The sequence below is a fragment of the Melanaphis sacchari genome, unplaced genomic scaffold, assembly GCF_002803265.2.
Source record: "Melanaphis sacchari strain LSU unplaced genomic scaffold, SCAv2.0 Contig119_pilon_pilon, whole genome shotgun sequence".
NCBI lineage: Eukaryota > Metazoa > Arthropoda > Insecta > Hemiptera > Aphididae > Melanaphis > Melanaphis sacchari.
Window position 1 is genome coordinate 683,408 of NW_020270468.1, and position 27,338 is coordinate 710,745.

General features: G+C 27.6%; 1 protein-coding gene across 4 annotated transcripts; it reads left to right on the forward strand.

Annotated features, from left to right (window-relative positions):
• The first annotated feature begins 5,256 nt into the window (after nt 1-5,256).
• On the forward strand, nt 5,257-25,868 carry LOC112604103 (heterochromatin protein 1-like). 4 transcript variants are annotated; one of them, XM_025352973.1, is made up of 6 exons: nt 5,257-5,547; nt 8,474-8,586; nt 9,551-9,676; nt 14,364-14,593; nt 14,683-15,018; nt 25,257-25,395. In XM_025352973.1, the coding sequence occupies exons 4-6, from the start codon at nt 14,545-14,547 to the stop codon at nt 25,298-25,300; spliced, it is 429 nt and encodes a 142-aa protein (XP_025208758.1). In that variant the 5' UTR covers nt 5,257-5,547; nt 8,474-8,586; nt 9,551-9,676; nt 14,364-14,544; the 3' UTR covers nt 25,301-25,395. The 4 variants fall into 4 exon arrangements, 3 of the variants coding, with proteins under 3 accessions (XP_025208758.1, XP_025208757.1, XP_025208759.1); XM_025352972.1 differs by having other exon boundaries at nt 5,257-5,533; XR_003115205.1 differs by lacking the exons at nt 14,364-14,593; nt 14,683-15,018 and having other exon boundaries at nt 5,257-5,533; nt 25,257-25,335.
• The last annotated feature ends 1,470 nt before the right edge of the window (nt 25,869-27,338 follow it).

Genomic DNA, 27,338 nt, shown 5'->3' on the forward strand with positions numbered 1-27,338 from the left:
ATTTACATAACTCATTACGTTTTAAAACAAAATAAAATAAAATAAATATTTGTAGTTACATGTTATAAATAGAATATTTAGCTTTTTATCTTTTATTTCATACGAAAACGATACTAAACGATGGCGATTTGTTAGCTAATCCTATTATATGTATACTGTATAGTATTGCTATTATTGCTATATAATTATTTCTTATTCATTATTAGTTATACTATTGGTTTTATTTTTGTCAAAATTTAATTTATTATATTATTAATATTTAATGGCATTCATTTAAAGTTAGAATTTAAAATCACGAATATTTAAAAGTTATTTTATACCTAGTTAAAACTAATTAAATTTTACAACTAAAACTCTAACATTTAATAAAAGTTCTTTATTAGTAGTTCTCACTAGAATTTAAAATTTAAATAATATATTTATATTTTTATAGTCTTTTGAAGTTAACGAAATTTATTTTTAACAAATTATTTAACTTTATTATAAAATAGAAGTCATTTACTTATCAAAAGTCATATTGATATGATGTATACAATATATATAACAAATTTTACACATCTTATGGTTGAATTGAATCCCAAATAATGATATAGATTAGGTGTGTCTTATCGTCTTGATAATAATAAATCTATATACTAGCTATAATAAAACAATGATAATTTTTCACGGTAAACTGATGTAACGTTTATATAGCAACTTTGCATTGTGTTAACAATAAACATATTACATTATTATTGACAGTAGTGTAGTACGCCTAATAATTAAATCTGATATTTCAATAATTGTTTTCTACGTAACGCGATCGCAAACTAGTCATGACGACTTTGGCGGCGGAGACGACTTCGACGGTGACGGAAGCAGTGGTAGAGCTGTCCACGGTCGCGTCTGCAGCGTAGAATACGTAACTGAACGAAGTCACAACAAAGCTAATTTGTACACGGAGTTAGACGGAGGGTTTTTGTTTTGATATCACCAATTTTTATCATTTATACCTCAATACATTTTTATTAATTTTGCTTCTCGAGGATTAGCATATAAATGTCTTTGCCACCTCTAGGCCATCTTTCTTTATTAGAAGTGAGATCATTACATCTGAACCAAAGGTTTGATTTTTTTATTAAACTTGTATAATGACCATGATGTAATGATTCCCCGTGATGACAAATCGCAGAACATATTCTATACATTTTTTCATCAACTTTTAAAGATGTTGTTGACAAAGATATTAATGATACATTATGCATTTTTTCTTGTAACTCATTCCATAATTGTAGTTGTATACACAAATATTGTCTTGTACTAGATACGTTCATTACTTTCGAATGGTTTCCTGTGATCCTACAATTACTACAATTTATTTCAAGTATTATTTCTTTGCTAAATTCATTAAATAATGAATTTAATGTAACTTTATTCTCACTACCTTTGCCTTGACTTTTTTAGGTCGTCGAAACAGTAGTTTTTTAGGTGACTTTATTTTATCACAAGTTTTGTTAATAATAGGAAGTTTCTTTTTTTTATTCAATAAGTACATTTCTTTATTTTGAATTCTCTTTTTGTATATTTTAGTAGGCATATTTATAAATTACTATAAGTTTAAAGTAATAAAATATTAACCCACAACTCAAAGTTAGAGAAGCGAAAATGCACAATGTTTTGCAACAATATATATAATTTGCAAGTCCAGTGTGTCGTACGCGAGGTACGAAAATAATTTAATACGGACTATTTTAACAGCAATGATTGCCAATAATAATGCGTAGTACGTAGTAATAGGTACTAAACGGTTTATAAATTATTGGTTGAGGTGCGAACACAGTTTAAAACGGAATATACCGGACAAGTCCAGCGTGAGCCGTACGCGCAGTGCGAATACTGCGAACACTAATTACGAACTATATAATTACGTAACTTTATAGCTTGTATTTTTACGAACACTATTTACTTTAATGCGTAATTAATTAATTACCAATAACGACACGTAAAATAAAAAGCATGTACAGACTAGACAATACGCTATGAGCAGCAATGCAAAGAACGTTACGTGCAAGTCTACTGCAGGCTGACGACGATAACGAAATGAAACGTAAAATATTAACATGAAGTAGTAATAATGAAATGCGACGTAGCCATAGATAATACACGTAATAGTGTGAGGCCGTAGTGGGAGACCGGGAGGGGAGACCGGGAGTGGGGGAGCGTGAGTTTGGGCCGGTCGGCACGACAACGCGAGAAGCGGCCGCCGTGATTCCAGATTTCAATATAATTTTTCATTAAAAATGTTTCACGTTTCCTTTAATAACTTAATTTCTAACTGTACGATTTTTATGATTTTTACAAAAGGATCATCTGCATGATTTTCCTCATGTTTTGCAATTTACTAGGTATAAATTGATTCAGTAGATAATTAATTATATCATCTGATTAAAAACACCGAAATTTACACGGTTTTAATGGGAAACTCCTGCTTCGAGATAATATACACTGTCGTGCCGCCGCTTTTATTTTTTTTACTTAGCTCGCGCCACGACCGTGGCGCTGGATATGAAGCATGTTAAAAATACATAAAAACTATGTTTAAATTATTACATAAGCATTAAAAGTTAATAGAATTAATCTCTAAATTAGCACTTATTAGAAATAATTGAGAAAATCTAAAACATATTATATATGTAATATCACTAATATCCAAATTAAATGATCATGTTGTATAAATATCGTTAAAAACTAATAACTTATTAAAAAAAAAAATAAATATTTTAAAATTTAATTAACATAAACAAATATTTATATTTTAAAAATCGTTATTATTTCAATGCATTATACCTAATTGATTTTTACAACTACTTTGACGAATAAGTAATAACCATTATTAGCTTATTATACATTCATTCTTATAGATTTTAAATTATACACAACGATGATATAAACACTCGAACAGCTAATCTTGACATAAATTATTACTGTTCAGTAAACTAAACTCTAACTTATGTATAAGCTTATTTTTAAAAACCTTGAAAATCGATGAATATAAGCAAATTAATTATAAGTATGCGTTTTTAAAATTTTATAGATTTGAATGTTTTGGTGTTTTTTCATATAGCTTATTTTTAGATTTTATGTATCAAATAATTTAATGTCAAATTTCTTCATTTTCAAGGAAAAATATTAAACATACTAAATTACAACAATTACCTAGGTAATTATATTTATTATATCAATGAAAGGAGGATCGTATTTTTTTTTTATATGTTAATAAGATTATGAGAATGTCAGACATACATTTAATTCGATAAAGTTAGTAAATAATTATTTATTACTTATTAATAATTAAAATAAACGTGTAAATTGTATAACCCATGTCCAATATGCTTATGAGACTTAGGTATAACCCATATGGTTTCCAGCTACTTGCAATCTGACCTTTTTGTCCGTCTAATTATGTATTAATGATATGTAGAATCTGTTGTTCCGAGAAATTTACCAATAATATTATATTAATTATAAATAGAAAAATATAAATCTGTGTTACGCATGTTTTCTAAAACTACTTAAACAATTATTTTGATTTTTTTTATTAAAGAATAAGTACATTGCGGTGCAGATTTTAAGCATATTTCTAATTCTATAAATTATTTTTTAAGTAATCTGCAAGTATGCACATATAGATACATTTTTTATTCATCTGTGTTACTAAATATTAGTTATTATTAGAAATTAGTATATAAGTGAATAGTTGATCTAGTATAACAGAACAAAATGTTTTTATTGTTTTTGGTTAATACTATTGGAAGTGTATGAGCTGTTGGTATAGGGTCCAAAATTAAAAGGAAATCCCTAATTTGATTTCAATAAAAAATAAATTTAAAAAAATTTAAAAAAAATGCTTCTGTTAAATGGTCTAAAAAAACAATGCTGGGCGAAATGGCTATGTAAAATTGATATATCGGATATATCATCTATAATCTAAATTAAAAGATCAAAAATATTATTTATTCACATGCGTTACGCCAAATGTTACCATTTTAACATGTTGGCAACAAAATTTAATACGGATGCATTTTGTATGGGCAACAAAGTGCACGGGAATACCTAGTAATATTATAATTTTAATGATCCTTAAGTCATTATATATTATTATAGTATTATCAATTTTCTTTAAATAATTAATTGAACTAATTATTATTAATCGGATAACTTATTAATTACTTCAAAGAATTATCTGACGTGATCATATTAAGTATAACTCGTTGCGCTAATAATAATATTAAATATTCGGTCGTCATTTCGTCAATAGCCAATTACCCACTGACTACTGTAGATTGTAAAGAATATTCGAGAACAAAATATATTAAGCTGGAATCTGGTAAACGCTAAATTCCGTTCGAAATATTGATGAATAATTCACAATAAATCTTCCCTACCGTTTTTACGCCTCATCATGGTACAATGTTAGTGAAGAAATTTGTTTACAAAAGATGGCCGTCCAATAAAAGTATCTGTTCGTAGACCGTAGCACCCTTGGACATACTTAAGAAGGTTATTGTGTACAGAATACAGATGAACAAACAGCTGAATTCTGTCAGAAATAGATATGTTTATACTATATAGTAAGTCCCATGCTGTCACACAAATCCACCGTACGATGTTTTTAAAGAATGTTCTAGAACGATAATATTATAATATTCATAGCCACTCGGGAATATAAACTCCATCTGTACAGCAGATATCATTTGGATTTCTTATTTGTTTATTTATTTAATTTTTTTTTTAATCTACGTTTTTAATAACAAACACGTTTTCTGATTCGATAGGTACTTACTACTTATTAGTTATTACCAATGCACAACTCGTAAGTTATAATTATTATTTACTTCTCAAACACTGCCGATCAATATACCTATATAATATATTATATCTGAATCTATTATATTGGACCTGAAAGAATTGAGCTACAATAGAGAAACACGGAGAGCTGCAACAAACAAATTTAATAAATCTACGAACTTATGAAAAAAAAAAAAAAAATAAATATTATTATATTATAAAAAAACGTGATTATAAAACATAAAGTGGTTGACTCATTGTCCATCAGGTAGCGACGTAGCAAATAGTGTACTCCCTTTCAGAAAATTAGATTCGTTTTATCTCCGTCAGATCGCCGTTATCTACCGCCGACAGTCCGTTATGGCGTTATCGTTATCGATCGTTATTATTACTATTATTACTGTTTTTTCGGGCTTTCAAGACGTTTTTCCGTCGCGTTCTTGAGTCTTATCGCGTAGATCGTGTTTCGACCATTCCGTACGTTTGCGGTTTTTAAGCAGATTCTGTCTAGCCGACAGCCATCGCTGCAGCAGTAACAAAGGCAACCGCTCGTCGACGGCTATTGGACATTTTTCTCTTGGCCCGAGTAGGTTTCACATTTTTTGTGTCCGCGCGGTCTGATCGTGTAGAACGCGTCTTTTGCGAGCCCTACGTGTGTCGTTTGTCCCCCGATTCCGTTCGTATACGTCGCCGTCGGATTTGAAAAGTAATGTATTCCAGGTTCGATTAGCCATTTTTACTTGTTAGGCATAAATCTAGTTTAGCGGCTTCGCTAATTTTTCATTTTTTTTTTTTTTTTTGAAACCCATTTAGTTAAGTATGCTGAAAACAATGGTAAAGTTAGAATTTTACGGACGGATTTAGTTTAAGAGTTATAGCTATTTGAATTTGGTTAATATATAATATGTGTCATGTTAATAGCTTAATACGAGGCTTAATATGATGTTACTCATTAGTGTAATGTATATAGGTCCCCCGTGTTCGATGCTTGGTGAGTGCTAATAAGGTTTTTGCACTTTTTCTAATTGTTTTTATGATAACTGATATTAGTAATTATCCTGTGACCTACTTGAGGTGGTGTTGTATAGAAAGTCAAGGGATATTTTCGATTTGTGAAGCGAAGCGATGGTGTCGAGAAGCAAAGCGATGGTGTCGAGAAGCGTAGCGACGAGTGTCGCAAAACGTGTAATCACTGCCCATACTACGACATAACTTAAAAGAAATCGAAAAGACCTCAAGTAGGTCATAGGGTAATTACTACTTGTTGTATCGGGTATCATGAAAACAATTAAAAAAAGTGTAAAAACTTTATTAGTGCTTACCGAAGTCGAATTGAGGATCTGTCGCACATTACATGGCCCTCAGTACCATTAAACTACACATTATGCTATTGAGTAACTATCAAGCTATTAACATAACACATATATTAACCAAATTCGAATAGCTATAACTCTGAAATTTAGTCTGTTCACAAAATTCTGATTCGCCATTGTTTTCAGCATACTTAACTACATGGGTTTCAAAAAAAAAAGTGAAAAAATTAGAGTGGCCGCTAAACTAGATTTGTTCCCATTTTTATTATTTCATGTATTTGTAGTATTTTCGTTTATATTAATATTTTTTCAAGGTTTTTTTTTTTTTATTCAATAAATTGAATTATTTATCTGTATTAAATATGTATTGTTTAGTTTTCGGTGCCTTAACACTCAGACATCTTCATGACTGCAATAGTACTGTCTTGATAATGTATAGTATAAAATACATTAATGTGTATAAAATAATTGTGCATATAATGGATCACATAACTGACAAATGTCAGATTTTTATATATAATTACAACATATCACAATACTTTTGCTTTTGATGTTGTGATAATGCTTTTAATTGCATTTGAGGTCAGTGGTATTAATTAGCGACTGTGAGTTTGTTAAATATAAATATTTAATAAATGATATTAAAAATTACAAAAAACAAATGTGATTATAAATTATAGCCTCTGGTATTATACATATTAGATATAGAAGTATAATTCTACAGGATTTCAATTATTGTACATTAATGCTTTATGAAACGTTACTATTATGTGTTTTTTTTATAATATTGATCATGTGAGTGCAATACTATTTAATTTTATGCATACATTTGGTTTGAATATTATTATAAACTCATGTAATACGTACAATGTATTATGTAATTTATATTTTATAGATGTTAATAGTAAAAATAAATAAATTACAGCATAACACATAGCTTAAAGCAGGGGTCGGTATCTTTTCTAGTGTCAAGGGCTAAAAAATAGTAAAAATAATTTTTATGGGCCATACACTTTATTATATTTACATTTTAAACAATGTTTAGTTTAATTTATTTAAGTTTCATCACTATTTGGTACCTATATTAATTTAACGTTATATATATTAACAAAGTTAGGTTAGCAACTGACATAATATGATATTCCATATTTTTATACCAATTTTAAATTGTAATCATGGGCCACAAGTTGCTGACCGCTGGCCTAAAGTATCGTTTATAAATTTATAATTCTACAGGATTTAAATTTTTGTATAGATTTAATTAATTATATAATTTAATATTACCAAATAAATACTTAATTATTAAACACAATAAATAAATTTATGTATGATATTTTAAAACTCTATGAATACAATCATGCACTATGAAACCTTGCTAATATGAAATTCTATTGATCAGGCAAGGGCATACCGTTTAGTTTTTTGTATACATTTGGTGTAATATCATGATTTATGTATATGTTATGGGCAAAGTAGACTATCAGGCTAGGTTTACATTGCCCGGACATTATGGTACTGCCAGATTATGATGGGCAATGTAGGCAAAATTATATTTTGCCTGGGCTGTATAGATTTGCCCTGTCCAAATTTGGCAATATAAATCAATTTTCTTGAATTATTAAATTTATAACTGACTCTATTCTCACAGCAGTTATTTATTCTATTATCTATTTTTCCTCCAATCAATGTTTCATCAACTTCACAATGATTTCCAGTATTCATTGATGTTGTAGTCACTTTTAAATCTTCTTCAGTTTTTAATCTATTAATTATTAATATTGGATGTACAATCATAATTTTAAATCTTCGTTTAATTCAATTTTTGGACTACATTCAAACATTGCTTCTATACTCTCATACCAATTACTTATAAAACATAAATATAAGTGTATATAATTCCAAAAATATACGTACTAAATTGACTGTAACATAGTATCTATCCTCCTCGCAATATTAACTCTTTCTTAACTGTTTAATAAATTTAAAAGAAAAATGTATTCAGATAGAAAGTTTTGTTTCTTTGAAATAATTCATTAAAATTTTAAATGAATTCCATTTATACTGCCAGATACATTCGAGGCATTCAAAACGCACAGTTAACACAGAAGTCCAATATTTTCCCATTGCTCTTAAATCACTATCAATCAAATTGCATATAGATTATGAAGTTACAGAATATGTCATATACCTTAAAGTGTCTAACGTTTCAATTGGTCTTTTTGTTTACCATCAAAATATTTAATAACGATAGAAAATTTTTCAGAATGTACACTTGTTTCATTTGCTAATATTGATATGTATGAATTTTACATGCTACTTTTAATTTTTTTCAGAACAACATTGTATATGGATTTAATAATATCATTTTGAATACGATTACTTCTGTATAATGTATTCCTTGCCCCATGTTCAAAATGAAACCAAAGAAGATTATCATATTTTGATAGTAAGTTCAAAAGTTCACTAAAAAGTTCTTGGTTATTACTTGTTTTACTCTCATCATGTTCTCAAAAAGGTCGATCACTCTTCACTAAATAAATTACAATATAAATAAGATGGTATATAACTTTTCTATTTTCAAGGCGTTTTCTTCTTTTTTACTGATAGCTGCTTGACAAGACGTATCAAATTGATAATCAATCGATTTCAATTTTAAATAGTTAGATAAAGCAGTTAAACTATTTGTGTAATTTTGAGAGTATTGATATTTTTTAAATGCTTCATTAGCATGGTACCAAGTTCTAAAACCAACTTTAAAAAGGCAGCATCATATTAAGTACTATTTTTTTCATTGCCTCTGAAACATCGACAATGAAAACTAAATGCTAGCAGAACTATATTTCAATCATTCAAATTTGTTAAACCATTCTTTCTTAAAGGATCTAAGTTTATATCCTTGTAATGTTCATGGGTATATACTCAATACTTAAGTATATTTTTTTAAAATAATTTGCTGAATTCTAATTAATTTAAGGGTAGCGGTTTTATGAGATCATATACAGTCACCACATTAGCTGAAATTAAAAGAAAAAAAGTAGATACATTGAAGTTTACAATTAATATATTACAATTAGTTAATATAGTTTCTAAAAACTGGAATTAAAATAATTACAGATACTTTAACACATAGGTAATTCAATTTAAATATATGTTTGTTTCTTGTGAAAAAAACATAATAATTAAACAAATAACTATAAATATATTTTAACTTCAAAAATTCTGGTTATTTGAAATTAATTAAATAATTATCTTTCATTGATCAATTTAAATAGATTCTTATTAAGTTATAGATATCTCATCTGGTGAATAATCTCATCTGTTATCAAAAACATTTTTACTATCTAATTAGGTTTAAAAAATCTCAACAAAGTAAATTTATAAAATTATTAACTTACAATTTTCAATTGCAGGTAAAATTTCACAATTATCACTAGATGATATTTGAGATGATGATGGTATTGGTGTGCATTATTCTGATGTATCAAGGGTATTATAAATCATAATATCAGTGCAATTTTAATACATTGAAATAAAAGGTAATTATGTTTATATTAAACAAGTAACAAAAACAATTTTTAATTGTTATTAGGTACTTATTATTAATTATTATAAATTATACTTAAGAAAATAGTTAAATAGATACTTTAATTTTAATTTTTAACACTACAACTGCTAACTGATTTAATTACAAATCACATTATTTACAATATTGAATTTATAAATTAGCTCAGAATCTAAAATATAACATTTTAATAAAATTGTTGAAGAAAAATGTTTATCTTCTTCTATTGATGTTTGAATCTCAAAATTTTCATCATGTTTTATTTTATTTGAGTTATGTTCATTTAAATCTAAAAAAACAATATACACAATTCATTATATAATAATAATAATAACTAATAAGACTGATTATTATAATACATAGAATAGACTATACGTCTCCATATTTCCATAATCAATGTTAAAAATAAATGTTATTATTATGTTCATTGTGACATTGTGTAGAGTGTACAATTTAATTTAAGAAATCATATCAAGTCCACATTTTATACACTTTTAATAGATAGAATAATGAGTGATATAATATGGTGCAGTAGCCAGTAGGTACGTAACATTTAAACTAAAAGTTTTACAAATTTTAGATGCGAAAAATAAAGTTTTTAATTTTAAATAAATATACTATGAGGCATTTAAAAAAAATCACTATTATGTTATAATCCTCCTTTTTACCTATATACTATATTATTATAGTATTTTATAAAACATGCAAATGTATTGAGATTAATTTAAGATTGATCGCGCTCTGGTGGTATAAATTGTAACTAATGCAACTGGGCAACTTCGGTGTTATTGTTATTTTGTTATAAGAGTGAATGAATGTGTTGTTTCTTTCATAGGCTCAGGGGCGGATCCAGGAATTTTTTGTGGGGGGGGGGGGGCACACATTTTGTAGACATTTATGATTTATGTGGACCAATTACATTGGTCTTCCGATTTTTCGTCAAACTTTCCATGTAAGTTAAAATTATATTTATGTAAAATTAAAAGTATTTTCCCAAATATGTTTATGATTTTATTAATATCTAAAAATGTAATAAAGATAGGTAAGATAGATAAGAAGTAGGTATATAAAAATAATGAATCATAATTACTATTTATGATAAAATAAATACTTTACTTAAGCAATAATTAGTTTAAGTATTAATATACTTTAAATAGGTACTACATACTTACTATTATATATAAATGTGTGTGTTACCAATTTATCATTTTGAACTAACTTACGTTCAAATAAAATTAATCACAGTTTAATTCAAGTAGGTATAAAACTTTATTTTATATTAAATAATCAATAAAACAAAACAGAAAATAAAATAGTTGTTACTGTTATTATAACTTCATATATAGGTGCTTAATTATAAAATAATCATTGTACAGTTAATATAATTACAAAATAAAGTCCAATTTTCTATTTTTATCATTAGCAAATCTATTAATGATATTCTCAATATTATTATGAATATCAATATTTTTGTGAATGTATAACAAAGCTAGACCAGTTAACCTTTCTTCGCTCATTCTAGATCTTAACCATGTTTTTAGTAAACGTAGAGAAGAAAAGCTTCTTTCTGCTGTAGCAATAGATATTGGGAGAGTGATTAGAATTTTAATAAATAAAGAAAATACTGGAAAATAGTCACAATCAAGCTTGTCTAGAAATGTTATAGCTGATGTCATAGTTGTGAGGTCAGTATCTGATTTTACAATAGATAAATAGATATTTTCCAATAGATTTAATTCTCCTTTTAGTTTTTGTTCAATAGAAAATATAGATTCACCAAATAACTCACTATATTGATTAGAAACGTCTTTAATTGATTGATTTAACTGTTCAGTGTTTTTGAAACATTTCATGAGATTCGATGGCATCAAAAAATTAAGATTAAAGCATTGCATATTATCACTAGAAAACCTATTATCAAAATCTTTTATTACTTCATCTAAAATAGGAATATAAATTGATGTTCTCCAGTAACCTTGACTGTCTTCTGGGTTGACTTCAATATTATTTCTGTAAGTCTGCCTTTTAGTAGTCCTTGGAAGTTTTAGTTCAGTGCCTAATTTTGACATCATTTCAACAACATTATTATATATAATATTAAAGCACTGATTTGCATCGTTTCGTTTTGTACTTCGTACTTCTCTAAGTTCTTTTATTCTAGTAGTAGCAGAAAAAAGGTCTAAATTTTTAGTTTGAAGTAATACGTATACTTAAAGGTCGTGTTAGACACATTATGTCATTTTAAGAGAAAATACACATAACAAATTCACTGTCTTGTATAGTTTTACACAATGAATTGGCTTTTGATGAAGTAGATATATCATGCCATGTAGAAATTTCAGTTAAACTTTTCAATATAATTGGAAGGTCATTTATAAATTGTAATACAGAATCATGCCTTTCAATCCAGCGAGTTATGCAGTGACTAGTCAGTTGATACTCTAAATGTTTTTTTTAAATAAAATTTCTTTTAGCTGAAACATTGAAAAACTTTATTATTTCTTGTATAGTTCCAATAGCGTTTCTTACACTTTGAATCTTATTTTATCTAGATAAATTATTATTCAATGAATGATTTAAACACGGACATATTAAAGCATTCTTGGCAGATTTTTGTATAGTAATTGCTGCTCCACATATTGTCGACATATTAACACTGCAACTATCACAACCGATTCCTACACATGATTTTAAATCTAGTCCCACACTTTTCAACTTTTTTACAACTGTTGAACCAAGTATTTCTCCTGTAATAGTTGGTTCTGACTGTTGTAAATCTAATGTGTTACTTTCATTATCTATATCAAAATCAAGAGCATCTGCACTATAATTGTCCTTATGAAGATCAACAAAACCAATAAAATCTTCTCCGACTGTATTTTCATAAATATATCTTATTGATATACTAAGCTGAGATATGTGAGATACATCAGTTGTTTCATCAAACAAAACACAGTAATATTTTGCCTTATGTATTCTATTTAATAAAATACAAAGAACTTCATTACCACAATGATTTATTAACTCATTTGTTGATGTTTTACTAATATACGTAGCATTATTTTTAGCTGTCTTTAAATGATTTTCCAAAACTTTATTCCCACTATCTATTCGGAATCTTAATAATGAACGAAAATTTCCTTCAGTTGCAACAGGACTATTATTTGTATTAAGTAATAAACCATCATCACGATGGCCTCTTATAGGTATATTCTGTTGTCCATGTAAAATTAAAGTTTTTATTATTGGAACAAGTCTTTCTCTATTTTCAATAGCCTGTTGTTTACGTGAAGTTTCAACCTGATTCCGAATATCATAAGATGGATTTTTATATACTTGAATAAATGATTCACTTTTAACTATTGCCAACTTATGATACTGAGTTTGAGAATGGCAGTCTAAGTCTCCATGTTTTCCTAATAAATTAGCAAATTTTATAAGGGGTTCTGTCACCAATTTTTTAACAGATATTGTTTTTTGACCACCTACTAGAATATCATTAGTAAAAATGGCGCAATTTTTGCAAAAAAGTCCTTTTTTCACATCAGAATAAACTAAGTAAGAATAATTAGATAAATGCTGATGATTAGGACGTCGCTTTTCTTCTCTATTGCGTTTGTTATGTACAAAAAAAGGAAATATATAATTTTTTGGAGGGACCCAGTGATTTTTAAGAATCATAAATTTAGTAAAATCATTAATAGAATATATGTGGTCTATATAGTTACCAATATCATAACTTTCCGATGAAGTAGTAATATCATTATTATCATCAATAATACGTTGCGATTTTATTGAGCTCGTCGAAGCAGAAGTCAATAAACTATTGAACGACAAACTTGGAATTAAAGTATCCATTTCTTCTGTTGGTGCGACACTTTCATGGGTTTCATGCAACTTAATTTTTTTTTTATAACAAATTTGTCCATTATAGGTTTAGAAATATACCGTTAATATTATATAATATATTATTATACCGTTAATATAACCATTTAGAAATAATTTAACATAAATATAAGTAACCACGACATAACACAGCTAGTTCAATACTGAAACTATTTTTTGTACACTTGTACACAATACGAAGAAAATCAGATATTGTTGTTGTATAATTTAAATTTTAATCTGATGAATAATGAAATATTATATGTATAGATATCTATTTCAATTATTACAATAACGGGGACTGTGCCGTACGTCGTGGCCCGAAAATAATCTGAATGGAATATTTATTTTTAGATATAATTCAAATACTTATCAAGATAATATTAATAATACGTAAACACTACACATGTAGAAACTAGAAATATCCTCGAACCGCCGTCCGGCGATTCGGAATATAAAAGTACGTCTCATTATTATTTATTAAAAAGTACTTCATTACGCTACACACAATAATTTCATAAAAACATTTTACAATTTTTAAATTGTATTTAAAATGTAATTTTTCAATTAAATAAAAGCTGAGGGGGTGGCGCGCGCCCGCTGCGCCACCCCCCTGGATCCGCCACTGCATAGGCTTATGATTCATTTTATTTACATGTTTTATTATTATAATTAATATTTATAATACAAAATACGAGTGTCTATATATTTAAATTTTATATTAACCGACAATATTGATACTTATAAACTATTAAATAAAACATAATGGAAAATAGCGGCGCTAAATTTTCACCCCGTCCAAATAAGTCAAACCAGTTCTGCTCAGTATTTGGGTGCAATTCACGATCCAGGTGAAATCCAGAATTAAGATTTCATCGTTTTCCTAATGAATGTGAACATACTAAAAGAGCACAATGAGAACATAATCTTAGAAATGGAAAGAAATTAACTAAGTATATGATGGTTTGTTCATTACATTTCAACCGTGAAGACTATATATTACCAGGTTTGTAAAAATGATTTAAAAATAAGCAACTAGGTAGGTACTTACAATAATTTATTATAATGTAAAAATGCATATGTATATTTGTTTAGATACACATTCAACAAAACGGTATTTAAAGAAAACTGCAGTTCCTACATGTAATCTGCCAACACTATCTACATGCAGAGTAATCAGCTCTAAAGAAAAAGAACAAAATAATTCAAGACTATTAAGGTTTGCAAAAAGAGCAAATTGTCAATTAAAATTTGAAGATTGTGAAAATTATGATATAAATATTATTTATGAAACTTTACCAAATACTCCAGTGAACGAACATCTTGATCTACCAACAACTAGTGATGTGTCAGTCCAAGTTACTAGTGGTGACATAAAACTGAACATTTTAACTTTAATGGACACTGAGCAAAAGCTAAGTACATTAACAGGTATTTCCTCTTATCAACTTCTTGATAGCTTAGTTGAAAGTATGCAACTTACAAATCTAGTTTCCAGTCGTAATCAAAATATTATTTCCCTTAAAGAAAGAATCGTTATGACAATAATGAAATTGAAACAAAATATGTCCTATTCAGTTTTAGCTATATTTTTTTATTGTTCTAATGATAAATGCAAGCGAATTATATTAAATACTATTAATATTTTATCACTTATTTTGAAACCAATCATTTCTTGGCCATCTAGAACGGAAATAAAATGCAATATTCCAACATGCTTCAGAAAGTTCTCAGATACTAGAATTGTTATAGACCAGGGGTGACCAAACCGCGGCTCGCATCTTATCGTAACCTTTTTATAAAAAATTTGAAAACATGAATTTATGTATTTGAAAAAGTATAATATTTTATTAAATTACAGTGTATAGAAAAATACGACATAACTAATTTTTTAATGCATCAATAACTCCTAATAAACTCCAAAACATCAGAAATATTGTGTAGAACGTGCTTTTGTAAAATTCATCAAAATCGTACGTTTAGAAATTAAGTTTTAACTTACAAATTAAAAAATGTGAACTTTTTAATGGAAATTCAGAATTGTGATAGTCGTCGTCGTCGTCGTATCGACCGGTTTCTCCACTCGATTTCGTGTATATAACTAAAATAAACTTATATAAACTAAAATATGATGACAACTATCAGATTCAGTGCCGAGTGTTGGCGGGTCATAAGTCATAATACTTATAACTATGCATTCTTTTTGTTGTCTGCCGTCGTTTGTAGCTATCGTCTATATAGCATCGTTTTTCAACCTTTTTAGTGTCGCGACCCCCAAAATAGGTATAAAATATAGTCAATCACTTCGCGACCCCCTCTCCATCTAGGTTAGGTAAACATTTAAACAGTAAAAGTATCCTATCATTAACCAAACGAAATGTAACATTTTAAATACCAATTTATAAATACCATGTCTAGTAACTTAAGCTTATCAAGTTTGAACGTTATGTATTGGGTCGTTAAGAATTTCCATTAATAGAGTAGTGCCCGTTTTGTAAATCAGCGTTTTATTATTTTTGACCTGTGCGACCCCGAGTTATGATGTTCGGGACCTCCCCTGAGGCGCGACCCCCTGGTTGAGAAACGCTGGTCTATAGTATCTATACTGACTATACTCTATGTTATAGTAGCATGTTCTATTATTAAAGCGTGTTAATCGTGTAACTGTTCGCACATCACGTATAACTATGATGTTGGTATTTATTGGCATTAATTTAATTATAAATATGTCAAATAAGTTGCAAAAAAAAGAGCTCAATATAAAGAAATGTACTTATTAAAAAAAAAAAAACTTGACACATTATTAATAAAACTATTGCTAAAAAAATACAGATACATCATCATTACTATTATTATTATTTGTATTGATAATAAAAATTGTGATATCACAACAAAAACCCTTCGTAAACTACCTGTAAAAATGGCAGCCTAATCAAAGACGTTGGCATGCGTATTATTTTTTCCCCGTTACGAACACACTGTCAAATGTCAATAGAAGCAACGCTCTTGTCGACGCATTCTTGTCCAGTCATCGATTTCATCATAGTTGAATTGTTGGAGGTTATAGTTGTTTGCCGTTCGATGATTTCTTGTTTTTTTTTATATACTTAATTATTAAGACACTGTATTGCCGCCTATAGTCTTCGTTATTCTGATGTTCACGGTTTTCGTTTTATTTGATCCCGCAATCTGGTAGATTTATTCAACGCCATACATTGATTCTCGTTCATTTCATTCACAAGTTTTGGACATGAATAACAGGTAAATAACAATTAGTATTTATGCATATTCGCGGACCTTGGACATCCCGTTGACTCGGTCTTTACCCTCTGTTTTTTATTGTTTGCAAATATTATCCATCCCCATATAATCAGCGTGTGAATGAGCCACTGAGGTCTGTGAATTGTTTAGTTTTTACAGTTATTTTGACGATGTCGTTGCTGTTATCGTCGGCCTGATGTATGACAGTTACGGAAAAATGTTTGTTCATAAATATAATAAATTACGAAATTCATTAATAACGGATAAATAATTCATCAATAATTTTTTGATTGCAAACCGCTTTAGAGTTGACAGTATTAAATGTTAAGTCTTACTTTTGCTATATAGTCCTAAACAGTTAAGCAGAATATTATGCAATACACATACAGGGCTGTTCTGAAAAATAAATTATGATAGACTGACTCATTCATTTTTCATCTCTAAAAAAATTTTCTCACTCCACTTAAATTTAATTAATATTTAACATATATCTCATAAACATACAAATATTTAGTATCTATCTTCGTTAATCTAACTACATTTTGATTTGAGTAACTGGGTTGATAAGTGGTTATATATTATTTCTCTTAGCTATAGCAATATTTAATAAATTACCGAATTATATTAAGTCAATAAATGATAAGATATTATTTAAAAAATATATATATGCTTTAGAGAAATAATCATTAATATCAATAAATTATACTTTTCGGTCACGTTTTTAATTATTAGAGTACCATTCTGTTTTTATTTATTTTTATTCAGTACTATGGTAATAACTTTCACTTTCATTAATTTAAAAAAATTTTGTTAATAATGTATTACTTGTATAAACAATATCTGAAGTCTCCTTCCTCATCACAAGTATGCTTAAGAAGAGGGGTAATTAGTCCAGTTCGTATTGTCATTTAATTTGTATTTATGTATCTTACCTATGTTGAGTTGAATAAATTATTATTATTTCTAGCCATAAACAAAATTTATTAAAGATTTTTTTTTAGTATTGATACCTTAGTTATCAGTTATCACATAACAATGGGAACATGAAGTTAAATTTAATTAAAACTTGCAACATAAAATTTTATGAGTATTATTTGATCACTAATATTAAATAATTTGTATGTAATAAAATATTGAATTTTAAAAACTGAATTCTTTTTTTGTTTCATATTAGAGAACTGTGATAGCTATTTACCTTACATCAACTCCATCCAAAATAACTTTTCAATATTCAACAGCATTAATATATATTTTGTATGACAAAGTTGAGCAAAAAATTAAAACATGTAAATATTGACAGACTGATAACATAAAATAGAATAAAAATAAAATAAAATAAAAATTAGGTTAATGGTGATAGTAATATTAAGACAGATGGTAACTGTTATAGCTGGGAGTTATTTGAAACGATCATAAATTAATGTTCAGGTTTAACAGCATAAATAAGTCTAACCTATTATCTGACATTATTGACTTTCAATGATTTTTGATAATTTTAAGCTTCTAAACATCCGTTAATTGGTTGTAACACACTTCCAGGCGCAGTTAATGCTAATCAACAAATACTATTAGTCAATAATAGTATATGTTTTACTTTATATACAAATAAAAGTGGTTGTTATTATCAATATTATTGAACTCAAATGTTTTCATATTTCTTTCAATAGAATGGCTTGAATTGCTTCGATATCTTTTCAACTTAGCAAAATTATTATTGGAAGGAAATATTAATTTAGTATTTTGCTTATTCTCTATGCTAATATTTTCATTCTTGAATGGAAACGATAACATTTTATATAGTGGCATTATTGTATTAATAAACAATTTTAAATTATCCTTTGATAAATTAAAAAGTGTAGAAAGTATACATTTTAGTTCTTTTTTATAAAATACATGAAAGGCTATATCAACTCAAATGCCTACATTTTGGTCCAACGTGGGCCGGTTTCTTTTATGGTGATGAAATTTGAAATCAGATTTTCATACTAAGATTTACTGCAAAGGAGTTTGCACTGTTGATCAAATCATTTATTCTATCTAAAATTGAATTAATGTCTTGTAAATTTTTTAATTGTAGCCTCCTATCAAAACAGCAGCATTAATTGTACATAGACTTTTCTTTTCTAGTGTCTCAGTTAGTGATTTAAATTTGTACATTATATTTTTCATGAATATTAAGAATACAATGAAGTAAATCGAATGAATCTTTTTGTTAATACTAAATGATTTTATCTTATTATTTCTATCAAACATTATAAGATGTGAACAAATACTTTTTGAGGTGTTACGTATAGCTTTGAATGAAGTCCAAACAACTTTAATAGGCTGCGCAGGCTATCCATCTTGTTTTGAATAAATTTCTTAATTGTAATGTTATCAACATCCAACATTTGTTTATTTAATACAATATACCTTTTATTGCTAGCTTAAATAAATATGTATAAGTACGATCATGTCTGATTCAATTAGACTAAAATTGCATGCATGTTAAAAAAATTTGGTATGTTTGAGATAGAATATAAAAACCACTATAACCACTCAATTCTGAAATCTTTGCTTGTGAACCATTGCACTCCCAGGACATGTTACTAGCATAATCGTTTGAGCAAATTATCCGTACCTTAAAAGTGTTTAGTTAAAATTTCAATTATATGTTAGCTGTTCCTAGGCCAGTTTTGTCTACTCCTTCAGCTATTTCTAGAGGTCTTTCAATTACATTTCCATCTTCATTAACATAATGCAAACAAACTGCCAATCGATCTTTGTTTAAATTATTTGGGGTTGTATCAGTCATAACTGGTTATAAGCTTGCTTCATAGACTTCTTTTTCAATAATTCTTCTTACTTCATTAATTAAAATATCAATTAAACTCCTCATTTTGCAAATGTGGGTCAAAATGTGTGCCATTGTAAGATTTTTTATTTTAATTTCTCATTTAATTAACTATCGCATTCCATGCATTCCATTTTAACCCGTTTTTTTCTTTTATTCGCGTCACTCATATTGTTTTTCGTATAATATCACGAGATCCAAGCAAAATAATAAAGTAATAATACGTTTTTACGCTGACCTATGCGTTTACAATTTATTATGATTATGATTAGTAATCAGTAGGGCTCGAATTTTAAAGCATAATAAATAACAAAAAAAGCACAAAATTGTTTTAAAAAAGTAAAAATGAAGCTTATTTATTTTTTAAAAAGCAAAAAAAGCATGACTAAAAATTAACACGAATTAGTTATAATTTTATAAAACTGAATAAAAAAAATTGAAAAATTAATTTAAATTAAAAAAAGAATTTACTACCATGTATTTGGCAAGATTTTCAAAAGTGAAACTGACTATTGTCCTACAGGATGTTTTTATACGCAGAAAACGAACGCTCTACATCCATTGAAGTGATCGGTGCATACAGCATACTTCATGCAAGAGGTTTCGTTTAAATCAAACCTATAATAATTAAATTCGATTGATGAAACGCCACACAGTATATTATTAATGTCCAGCAATTGTTTCCAGCTTTTGTTTTTCATAAGAACACGATTTAGTTTACCCGAAATTGCATTTGCAATATCTCCATTAACTTCTTTTTTGCATCTAAGACATGTCGTCAACGATTCGCCTAAAATTATACATATAATTTAATATTAGAATGTTAAATTGTGAATACTTTGTTAAAAGTTAACTTTTCTCTTTAATGCTGTAATTATATCTAGTAGAACTCCAAATTTGGTTGAAATATACACAATATTTGATTGAAGAGATACATTTTGAAATAAATGTTTTACTACTTTAACACATTGAGATTATTCTTCAAAGTCTTCAATAATATTTTTTAATTCATTAAAACATTTGCAATAATACTGGACAGCTTTGATCCATGTACCCCATCTGATCGTTATTGGTCTTGGTAAATTTGGCAATTCTGAGCATTTCTCATTAAAGATCGCAGTACGTTTGGGACATTTTAAAAACGTTTTCTTCATTCCTCCAATCAACTGATTTATATTTTGGAAGTTTGCACGTACTTCTTCGCAAACATTGTGTAATGCATGTGCCAAGAAATTCACATGTATGAGTTTTGTCTAAGTGCTTTTATAAAATCACCAGCTTTTTTCATATAAGGTGCCGCATCTGAGACAAACAGCAAAACATCGTTATGTTTTATACCATTTTCCCATAAAATATGCATAGATTTATTGAATAGTTGAAATATTGTACTATAATTAACTTTATCCAAGTATTCTGTGTGAATTACGAACATATTGGATTTTGTAGTTGTAATATGCCCACTATTACATTTGCAACATTACGACGTACAGAGTCCATAGTCTCATCAATAGACACCCATATTTTTTAATCTGTTATTGTATCACGAATTTTTACCAATGTATTTTCATAACATTAATTGAAATATCTTTTGTGTAATATCGACTTGTTAGGAAGTTTTTTTGCAATACATTGTCAAAAATTAACGAAAATGTTGATTATTTAGTTTGTTAATTGGAATATTTGCAGATACCAATGTTGAACATAAATCGGCATTAAAAATCTGACTGACTACTAAACTGTTGTAAAATTGGTTGAAGTAATGCAGACTTTATTTTCGTGTCTTTTTCTCTCCGTTCATGCTGTTGTACATTATATTTTTTTTTATGTGACACTTTTATATCACATAGTTTGCAATATAAAATCGATTCATCTGTCTGAAAAAATTCTTCATCAAATTCTAATACTAATTAAATGCATTTGTTTTAACTTTTAGCCTTTTTATAAATTGCGACACTATAGAGCACTATAAAGCTTAAATGTTAAACTGGTCGATATCGGTGTTATACGAGTGCTGAGCGTAGGTTTTAAAGGTTATGTGCAATAGCCGATAAGCTGTTTGTAGATCGATAATCTAAACGTTTAAAGTCGGTTCACACTAATGGTACGGTCACGGTCTGACGATGGGTAAAATATAATCGTTGATTCCTAAAACAGCACACTTTTGATAAAGTACAGAACAAAACTGCACATTTTTGGTTGGTTAAAACCGCACTATTTTTAAAATTGTTGTATCCAAAAACCACACACTTAATTTCAATCCCAAAAAAGTTATTTTTACCTAGATTAGATATACTTAATAAATAATAATTTATAATTTATTAGAAAAAAAAATATATATACAAAGTAATATATACAAAGTAATATAATATATATATACAAGTATTCAAATTTAAAAAATGTTAAAATGTATTCAAACAAAAATATGCATATACGAGTATTTAAAAATATAAAATGTGTAAAATGTTTAAAGTTTGATTGGCTGAAATCTATTACCAACATTTTTTAAAAACTTCAAACAATCTCTGTCTATTAAAAATTCATCTTACCATTTAAATGAGTGCTTCTAAAATAAATAAAATTTAGTTAATAATCGAAAATATTACTATTACGTATTTACTAACTTGTTTTTGTTTTTCAATTGGACGGACAATGTTTTGCACTCCATTATGATACTGGTTCATTATCGTTACTGTATCGATATGAATATTTCGTAAAACATCAATAACCATAAATACAGATAGATTAGGCAGTGGCGGCTCGTGTGCTTTGAAAGTGGGAGGGCGATATAAAATTGCTTATTTATGGAAAGTAGGTATCGAACACAAATAATATTAATAATGGTTATTTAATTAAATTAATTTAATACAATTTTTATGTGTGGATGAATCCATGATTAAAAGCTTAATAATTCCAGTATATATTTTTGGAAAAAAATATCAAATTGAAATAATTGATTGCGAGTTATGACTACACAAAGTAAATAATAAATATACGCAAGTTCGGAATCCATGTGTATCGGGCGATTAAAATCATCGCCCCTGCGGCAGTATTATTATTGTGTTCCCCCTTCTTAGTTTTTGTATTCCGATCATAGTTATGACGAGCGACTTTTAACATCGCCCAAGCATGGCATGCGCTGCTCGCGGATCTTGGTAAATCGTTTTCGGTTATCGATTTTCAGAAGCTACAGTGTTGAATAATTTATTTTTAAACTCCCATTATCTGAAAATGTTTTCATAATACTTAATAATGTAAATATTATAGAAAACACAATTTTTATTTTTAATAATATTATACTACAATATAAAATTAAAAATTGATAATAAACTTATAAATTTGTAATAAATGATAATTTTAGAAGGGGGGTGATCGCCCCATCGCGCCTACTATGAGCCGCCACTGAGATTAGGGATGTAAAATTCAGAATTAAATCCTTGGTGAAATCTTTCAGCTCCATTTGTTATCCTTGTAGTCATATTTTCATTGATTGGATGGGTCCAAATGTCAATTGAAAACTATCCTTCGATGTAGTTGTCAAAAATGTAGTCTCCAAATGCAGTATATGCTTCTTGTGGTAGACATATGGACATTAAATCAACGAATGTCTCAGTGACTTCATGTACTGGTAAAAATATAATCCGAAAAACATTTTTAATCACTGACCTGTTTCATTTTGATTACTATATGATCTTCGAAGGTTATTATTTTCCGCCATAATGAGTGACCAAAATGGAATCTACAACCTTTAACCTTTACTCCAGTAAATATTTTTTGTACGGCATTATGAGCAGCTATTTCAAAGTCGAGATAGATAATTTTAATAGTTAAAATTTAACCTAGCTCCATACATAAATTTTTAATATTGACCCTCATTTTTATATAACAAGATTCAGTTTTAGAAGGTAAAAAACAATGTATTAAAGGAAAATAATAATTCCTGCTCCATCCATGTATAGTATACTATACATAATAAAGTAATAATGAGCGGTGACTAAAGATTAAAACGTGTTAGCATGATTATTACAGTATATCTTATAATCTTCATATCCGTTAGTTAGCACTAAAAATAGTGTACGGTTTTAACCACTATAAGTTTGGGGAATTTTTTATATAATGATCAATAAAGTGTGCGGTTTTCGGATGCAACCAATATAATATCTATATTCTATATATTTATGTTATAAAATATTATTGCGGGTTTTCACATTTCTTATTAATTAAATAAACATTTTTTTTATTACTATAGCATAACAAACATATAAAAATTCTACAGTTAGAATAACTGAAAAAAGCAAAAATAAACTCGTTTATTTGGAATCAGATTAACGTGAAACGAATTTATGTATACAATTAGATTTCTATCTTAAATATATAAAAAGAAACATTTGCTTTAAAATCCGAGTCCTAGTAATCAGTGGTGTAGCCAGGGGGGCTGCAGCCCCTCCCACGATATATAAAGTAAAATAAAATATTATTAGGCTAAATTTTTTTTTTTATCTGATGACCTTTTTTTAGTAAATCACTAATGTGTTAAATAATACCGTATATATCGATAACCATTGTCAGAAACCCGCGCAATAACACGGCACTGAACTCCTGATCTATTTTTAACACATTATCGCGAGTATTGAATTCAAGAAAGAGAACATAAATGTATTATACATAATTATACCATGCATAATTTAAAATTTTTGATTTTATAATATAACTAATAACTAAATAAGCTGTAATAAAATTTGTTAATTTAAATTAAATAACTTTTTTTTGTCTATAAAAAACTTTTATTATGATATTGTTAAATTGCTGACTTAGCGGCTTAATATCAAATGTACCAACTAACCAACTCGTGGGGAAATGTAACACCCTTTAGCCCCTCTACATCCAGGCCACTTGCCAACGACGATTTTTGGACTTTTCTTTTACACGTTCTGGTTTGTGTTAACTTTCAGGTTCACTAACCATCGCCACAGTCAATTTTGATTTTAATAAAATTAAATACTTGTTTGAAAAATAGTTGTGATTTGGTTGTTTTTTAAAAAACGAATTGCGAGTATTTCATTCTCCGAACAGGACCAAGATCTACCGTTGCTTTAACAGATGGATAATACATACCTATTACGTACCTAATCGTGTTTTCCCATTGGCCATTAGTAATTTTATGCTGCCATCTTTTTATGTTCTACATATCTAGGCAATATGTTTAAGATTTTTGTAGGATATAAATTATTGGATTCCTGTCCATCTGGCAAACTTATTCTTACAATGATTAGATTAGGTATTTATTTTAGTCTACAAATATAAAATTTTCATTTTGTAGTTTTAATTGTTTTTATTAATATTAAACATAGGTAACTAAAATAGTGTAACGTATAATTTTATTATAAATATAATATTTTACCTTTAACATATATTAAATCATACAAATTATATGATTTGAAAACTTGTAGAGGTTACACGTATACAAAAGCAGTTTAGTAACACTTTTTGGTTGTTATTTGCAACAAATATATTTAAAATAAATAATAAATCTATTTCTATATTTGATTAACGACATATTTATGTATTTTTATTTTAGTTCTGAAACCAAAGATATATACTATGTGGTTGAAAACATTTTAAATTTCCGTACAAACAATGGCTATAACGAATACTTTCTTAAGTGGAAAGATTATGATGATTCTTATAATACTTGGGAACCTGAAGAGAATCTTAACTGTTCACATTTAGTTGAAAATTTTAAACAAAAAAATCCTGACCTTAAATGCAAACTGCCAAATCCAATTGTTACAAATCATGCATCATCTAGCGATGGTCCTGCTACATCTGATAGCCAGTCAATATCTGACGCGGGTCCTTCTATTTTAGTTGTTGGCCTATCAGTATCAAACCCTGGCCCATCTACATCAGAAGCTGGTCCATCTAGAGGACGTAAAAATACTTCCCTTCCATTGAAAAAAAGGCCTATAGAATTTAATGTATCCAAAGATGATTAGTTTAGCGACGTATGAAGAGAGTCAGAGCCTAAAGTTGAAGAATCAAGGTGTTAAATATTGAAAAATGGACTGGTGATGATAGAGTTGAAGCTTAAAAGTAAAGAAGATGCTGCCAAAGTAAAAGCTGAAGTTGCTCATGAAATGTGCCCGCAAGCTGTTATCGAATTCTATCTAAAAATAATTGTATGGAAAAGATATGAAAAAATAATGTTTAATTATTATATTGTAAATAATAATTTTATCTTAAAAACAAAAATTGTTAATTTAAGTGTTCTACTAAATATTTTAATTATCTAGGGGCAGTAAAATTTACAGATTTTTACTCAATGTTCTACTTTTTACTCAACTTCAAATAATTTTCATTATATTTAATATTTATTTTTATCAATTGTATATTAATATATTTTGTTGTAGTTTTTTTTAACATTCTAAATTATTATTTTAAAATAGGTAAAACAAAACATTTATGTTTACTTTGTATATACTAGTAAAAAAATATCCATATGTAAAAATCAGTTAGATGGCTTATCAGATGTAAACTGTTAACAATATTACTCTACCTTTAATATAGAACATGGATGTACAAACAATATTAAAAAATGTTTATAAACAAACACAAATCTGTTGTAATTAACAGCAGCATAATTGCTGCGTCTACTAATAACCCAATGACTAAATTGTTTAAAATAATACAGCACTTTTACCTAAAGATTAAGATGTAGTTAAACTCTTGAAAGTTCATTCTATGATAAAAATCATAGTTTTAGTTTATATAGATTATACATCAGTACTTATAAAATAGTCTTTTGAACCAATATTTCAATGTTTCAGTCAATTCTATGTTGATTGTGATTATATATTTATTTACTTAAAATACTTGTTGTTAATTAATTTTTTTTATCGAGAGGTTAATGACTATTCTCATCAATAATATACAAAATACCATTAAAATTTAAAACTATGAAATTTGGTTTTATATTTTTGTAGTATACAATTTTAGCCCGAAGAAACAGGTGTAACCAAAACCAATGTTAAGTAAAGTTAACCCCTCCCTCAATTATTACCTAATCAAAAGAGTGTATCTCTTCCACTAGTTCCTTTTGAATATTTATCTCGCTGTTACAAAATTTTTATCTTGTCATTTTATAAATAACTTATGATAAAATGATAAATAATTATGATAATTAAGTCACTTTATTACAAGATACATTCAATTTATTTTATAATAATAATCAAATAGCTTTATTTTTTCATCAACTGTTTTAATAAGATGTTAAATCAACATGGCTTTTAAAATAAAAATTAATGGGGCTCATTTGAAATTTGAAAAAACATAACTATTTATAAGATTATAAATATTGAGCAAACATTATAGTTCCAACAAGGTACGTTTAATAAAGCACTAATAATTAATCGTAGGTACAATTACTTAGTGTACACAACTGAAAGTAAAACAATGATATTTAAAAACTAAAGATTGTCTTTTAATTGAAACAATATTTAATTTTTTTATACAAAATAAGGTATATTTATAACATATTAGTTAATATAATGCAGATATACAACAAAAAATGTGTTAAGTTTTTTTCTTATGCCATGAGTTATTCACAGAAAATGTATTGATTGCTAATTGGTAGATTATAAAATTGTTATCAATTAAATTA